This window comes from Dysidea avara, chromosome 15, assembly GCF_963678975.1.
Source record: "Dysidea avara chromosome 15, odDysAvar1.4, whole genome shotgun sequence".
Lineage (NCBI taxonomy): Eukaryota > Metazoa > Porifera > Demospongiae > Dictyoceratida > Dysideidae > Dysidea > Dysidea avara.
In genome coordinates, this window is record NC_089286.1 from 11,882,536 (window position 1) to 11,888,535 (window position 6,000).

General features: G+C 39.3%; 1 protein-coding gene across 6 annotated transcripts in view; it reads right to left on the reverse strand.

Moving 5' to 3' along the window:
* Positions 1 to 5,212, reverse strand: part of LOC136245098 (two pore channel protein 1-like) — a 104,292-nt gene extending 99,080 nt beyond the window's left edge. For 5 of the 6 annotated variants that reach the window (XR_010695736.1, XR_010695738.1, XR_010695737.1 and 2 more), the window contains exon 1: positions 4,949 to 5,212. Coding sequence is in view for 1 of the 6 variants with exons in the window: in XM_066036616.1 (XP_065892688.1) it covers positions 4,949 to 5,081 (133 nt within the window). In the remaining 5 variants the exon portion in view is untranslated. Of the gene's footprint in view, positions 1 to 4,651; positions 4,892 to 4,948 lie in introns of those variants that run through there. The other variant, XM_066036617.1, reaches the window with a different exon arrangement.
* Between the last annotated feature and the right edge of the window lie 788 nt (positions 5,213 to 6,000).

Below are 6,000 nucleotides of genomic sequence, written 5' to 3' on the forward strand. Positions count from 1 at the left end.
ACACCTTGTTGTGCAAACTGGCCGATGTGTTTACAATCACAAGAATATCAAGACACACGGTAGTGTGTCGTGCGGCCCAAGAAGCCGGCACGCCACACAGTTGGTATATTTACAGGAAGAAAGTGAATGCAATTTTCACACCTTTGTAGCTCCGTGATTCCTTATCCGATTGAAACCACAGTTGCTACAGAAGTGCCGGCTAGGTAGGGGAGTCAACATTCCAAATTTGAAGAAAATCGCTCCAGCCATTTCCGAGATACGAGCGGCCAAAGTTTGGGTTTTTTTTCTTCGTTTTTTTTCTTCTACTTCTTTTCACACACATTGCAAAATCCGCCATAAAACACGAATGAGTGCTTCAATCGGGCTGAAATTTGGCACACGTAAAGGGCTCATTAAGGCGAATCGCAGTACCACGTTTGGAAGGAATCTGATGAACATTCACGGAGTTATGACCGATTATTTGCGTACAATTAGGTCGAAGGTCTGTCACGCCCACAGGGTAAACCGCTTGAAGGAATGAGCTGAAAATTGCTATGTAGATGGAGTAACTATCGTAGGAGTGCCTTTTTGGGGTTTGAAAGGAATCCAGTTTAAGGCCATCGAGATATGACACAAAACCCAACCTGTGTCAAAATTACGCGATCGATTTTTATGAATATAAAAACAATTAGTTTTCACGCCTACCAGGCAAACCGCTTAGAGCAGTGAGCTGACAATCGGTGTGTAGCTGGAATAATTATCATAGAAAGTCCTTGCAGTAGTACAGAAGAATCGGATTACAAACCACTAAGTTATGATTCCAAAGCCAACTACGTGTAGCATATGCGAGATCGAGATACTCTAATAGAACAGTCACCCTAATAGAGCATTCAGCTACGTTTATAATTTACTCCATTATAGAATTATATTACATTGCAAGTTATTCTGTAGGGACTTCAGCTACAAACAAGTCACCCTGTAGTCAGATCAGCTAGAAGAAGGTACCTAATAGAGAGTTCAGCTACAAAGAAACCATCATGTAGGGAGTTCAGCTGCTAACAAATCACCCTGTAGAGAATTCAGCTACAAACAAATTGCCCTGCAGAGAGATCAGCTAGAAGAAGTTACCTTGTAGAGAGTTCAGTTGCAAAGAAACCATCGTGTAGAGAGTTCAGCTGCAAACAAATCTCCAACTAGAAGTTCCACTATGAACAGATCACCCTGTAGAGAGTTCAGTTAGAAACAAGTCATCCTGTAGAGAGATCAGCTAGAAGAAGTCACCTTGTAGAGAGTTCAGCTACAAAGAAACTACCATGTAGAGAGTTCAGCTGCAAACAAATCACCTTGTAGAGAGATCATGCAGCTACAAACAAATCACCCTGTAGAGAGATCAGCTAGAAACTAGACACATTGTCAATGTGAGGAGTTCAGCTACAAGCAAATCACCCTGTAGAGAGTTCAGCTAAAACAAATTACCCTGTAGAGAGATCAGCTACACACAAATCAACTTGTAGAAGATCAGCTACAAACAAATTACCCTGTAGAGAGATCAGCTAGAAACAAATCACCCTGAAGAGAGGTCAGCTACAAAAAACCACATTGTAGAGAGACCAACTACAGACAAAACACTTTGCAGAGAGTTCAGCTACAAACAAATCAATCTTTAGAGCGATCAGCAATAAACAAATCAACTTGTAGAGAGATCAGCTAGAAACAATTCAACCTGCAGAGAGATCAGCTACAAACAAATCAGCTTGTAGAGAGATCAGTTACACACAAATCAACCTGTAGAGAGATAAGCTAGAAACAAATCACCCTGTAGAGAGTTCAGCTACAAAAAATCACCCTGTAGAGACATCAACTAGAAACTAGACACAATGCAAGGAGTTCAGCTACAAGCAATCACTTTTCAGCTAAAACAAATCAACCTGCAGAGAGATCAGCTACAAACAAATCACATTATAGAGCGGTCAGCTACAAACAAATTACTCTGTAGAGAGATTGGCTACAAACAAATCAACCTGCAGAGAGATCAGCTACACACAAATCAACTTGTAGAGAGATCAGCTACAAACAAATCATCCTGTAGAGAGATCAGCTAGAAACTAGACACAATGTAAGGAGTTCAGCTACAAGCAAATCACCCTGTAGAGAGTTCAGCTACAAACAAATCAACCTGTAGAGCGATCAGCTACAAACAAATCACCCTGAAGAGAGGTCAGCTACAAAATATCACCCTGTAGAGAGATCAGCTAAAAACAAATCACCCTGTAGAGAGGGCAGCTACAAAAAATCACCTTGTAGAGAGATCAACTACAAACAAAACACTTTGCAGAGAGTTCAGCTACAACAAATCAACCTTTAGAGCGATTAGCAACAAACAAATCAACTTGTAGAGAGATTATTAGAAACAAATCAACCTGCAGAGAGATCAGCTACAAACAAATCAGCTTGTAGAGAGATCAGTTACACACAAATCAACCTGTTGAGAGATAAGCTAGAAACAAACCACCCTGTAGAGAGTTCAGCTAAAAAAATCACCCTGTAGAGACATCAGCTAGAAACTAGACACAATGTAAGGAGTTCAGCTACAAGCAAATCACTCTGTAGAAAGTTCAGCTAAAACAAATCAACCTGCAGAGAGAACGGCTACAAACAAATCACCTTATAGAGAGTTCAGCTACAAACAAATTACCCTGTAGAGAGATCGGCTACAAATAAATCAACCTGCAGAGAGATCAGCTACACACAACTCAACCTGTAGAGAGATCAGCTACAAACAAATCACCCTGTAGAGAGATCAGCTAGAAACTAGACACAATGCAAGGAGTTCAGCTACAAGCAAATCACCCTTTAGTGAGTTCAGCTACAAACAAATCAACCTGCAGTGAGATCACCTACAAAAACGCACCTTGTACAGAGTTCAGTTACAAACAAATTACCCTTTAGAGAGATCAGCTAGAAGAATTCACCTTGTAGAGAGTTCAGCAACAAAGAAACAACCATGTAGAGAGTTCAGCTGCAAACAAATCACCCTGTAGAAACTTCAGTTACAAACAAATCACCCAGTAGAAAGATCAGCTAGAAGAAGTTACCTTGTAGAGAGAGCTCAGCTACAAAGAAACAATCATGTAGAGAGTTCAGCTACAAAGAAACTACCCCGTAGAGAGTTCAGCTAGAAGAAGTCACCTTGTAAAGAGTTCAGCTACAAAGAAACCATCATGTAGAGAGTTTAGCTGCAAAAAATCACCTGTAGAGAGTTCAGCTAGAAACAAATCACCCTGTAGAGAGATAAGCTAGAAGAGGTCACCTTGTAGAGAGTTCAGCTACAAAGAAACCATCATGTAGAGAGTTCAGCTACAAAGAAACCCAAACAAATCACCTGTAGAGAGTTCAGCTAGAAACAAATCACCCCATAGAGAGATCAGCTGGAAGAAGTAACCTTGTAGAGAGTTCAGCTACAATAAAACCATCATGAAGAGAGTTCAGCTGCAAACAAATCACCCTGTAGAGAGTTCAGCTACAAAAAAATTACCCTGTAGAGAGTTCAGTTGGATGAAGTCATCTTATAGAGAGTTCAGCTACAAAGAAACCACCATTTAGAGAGTTTAGCTGCAAACAAATCACCTGTAGAGAGTTCAGCTAGAAACAAATCATCCTGTAGAGAGACCAGCTAGAAGAGATCACCTTGTAGAGAGTTCAGCTACAAAGAAACCATCCTGTAGATAGTTCAGCTACAGTTCAAGTCACCCAGTAGAGAGATCAGCTGCAAAAAATATCCTGTGGGGAATAATGGGCATGTAATAAATATATGTATATAATTTGTATAATTACTAATAAAATCAAAAATAATTGAAGTATGAAAAATCTTCTTTAAGTTCTTTTCTTCTTCCTGTGGTAAAGAAAAAACACATGGGTTGCAAAAGCCCCAAAGCCAGCCATAGGCCGGCTTTGCAGTATACAAATACAAAAAGAAGTGATATCTAATCAAAAACAGCCAAGCTGTAAAAAAAGGTGCGGCCCCCATAAAGGCCATGGTGAAAAAAGATGTGAAATCCAAGGTGGCGGCCAAGAAATGGCTGTGATGGTAGGTTAATGGTTAAATTTTAATAACGACAATTCAGGTGAATTTGGTGCCAAGACCAAGCGGCAAAATATTTCCGGCTGCCGGAACAATAGCAACTTTGTACTATTAAACGAAACTGAAATCGAAAGTATATACTTAGCTACCACAACTTAGGTGGGGCTTGTTGTCCTATAGCTACGAAAACAGGCAGTTGCTAGCCGTAGCATTATTATTATTATTATTATTATTATCGTTATTTGGTATACTTTCGGTGCAGAAATCACACATGCAGGAATCGGCCATCTTACAGGTGGCTCTCTAGTGGGATAGCATTTAATAACAGAAATCAATGTGACTATAAGGCGGTGAGTTTCAGTTAATTCGTCGAAGGGAAAATAAACAAAAAAATAAAAATTCTGAGCCGTGTAGGCCTTTCCTTGAATTTCACGAAGTCCAAACAAACAGCGGCCACAGCATGTAGCCGATGCTGCAGTCAACAACTGTGAAGACAATTAAGTGATCAGGCATTTACAGTTGTAGCCTATCATAACGAGTTAGCTACAGTAAAACACCAGCTTGCCATCTGCATACCATCATATTACCTACCACCAACGAGAGAAACTAGATCATATCATCCATTGCATCTCATAATTCCATCATCATCCACCAGATCATACCAGAGCAGCTACTTCTCAAGAACTGTTAAAGAATGGAACACCTTGCCTGTTAACATCATTGAAACGTCTGATCCAGATTCGTTCACATCACTTTTACAATCATATTACCACACTAGTACTAGCTTGTTACTGTATGTTAAGTTAGAACTGTTTTTTTTGTTGTTGTTTTTTTTCCTGAGCATACCAGCAGGGCTGACTGCTCAGTACAAATAAATAAAAAACAAACCTGTATGGTGGTGGCCTTGTGCAATGGTAGTACCGTAGTTTTCCTGAGTCTCGTGCACACTCTTTGATGAAGCATCATCATGTAATAGCGGAACTGTCAGCTGGATCACATTCACTCCGTCAGTTGAATCCATTTTAAGCTTATTAGCCAACAAAGCAATTAGCTAGTTACACGAAAGATAAAGAGGCGAACAACGTAGAAAATCATGTGCACGATGTTTGTTTACACTATAGCTATACTTAAAATAAAAATAAACTCATTTGATTGCTTAGAAATCTGTGCGCGTGAATTTCGCTTTAATATTAACCACAAAAATTCTCTACCAGGTTACGTGCGGTTGGACATTTCTTGGAAATCACGATGACTGGCGCGTGACCAACCTCCTCTGGTGCATTCCCGTGCTCGTCGTATATATACCGCAAGGGCGAAATATTATAGTTTGCGGTAGTACTGCAAACTATTATTATAGTACTATTATAGTTTGTGGTAGTGCCGCAAACTATAATTTATTTATTTATTTATTTATTTAGGCTTTATGGTGTAAAAAACAAAAACACCAAAGGTCTGTTGGTAGCAACCAACAGCCATAAAATACGTACAATTAATACTAACTACTTAAGTAATTACATAATTACATGGTTAAGATTATAAGTGATTAAAATTGGTAGTTGGAGGTTTAGTTTGGTGACTTCTGGAGCATGGACATAAGTAATGTAGAGTGCAGTTATTGTTTTCATCAAAGTTAGTCAGGAAATGGTCCCACAGATATGATTTCAGTTTAGATTTCAGCCAGCAAACTGACATGTTTAGGTCCAGAATTGGTATAGCATTCCACAGGGATGGTAAACAATGAAAATAAGAATGTCGCGATATGTTGTTAAGATGTTGAGGTAACAAGAGTTTGTTGCTGGAGCCTGATCTAGTATTGGTAGGGTTGAAAGTGATGTAGTTATTGATGTTGAACTGATTAGTTGGTGATTTGATAGATTTAATAGCAAACAGTATGTCTTGGAGTTCAAATATGTACATTAAAGGGAGGAGCCTCAGATTTA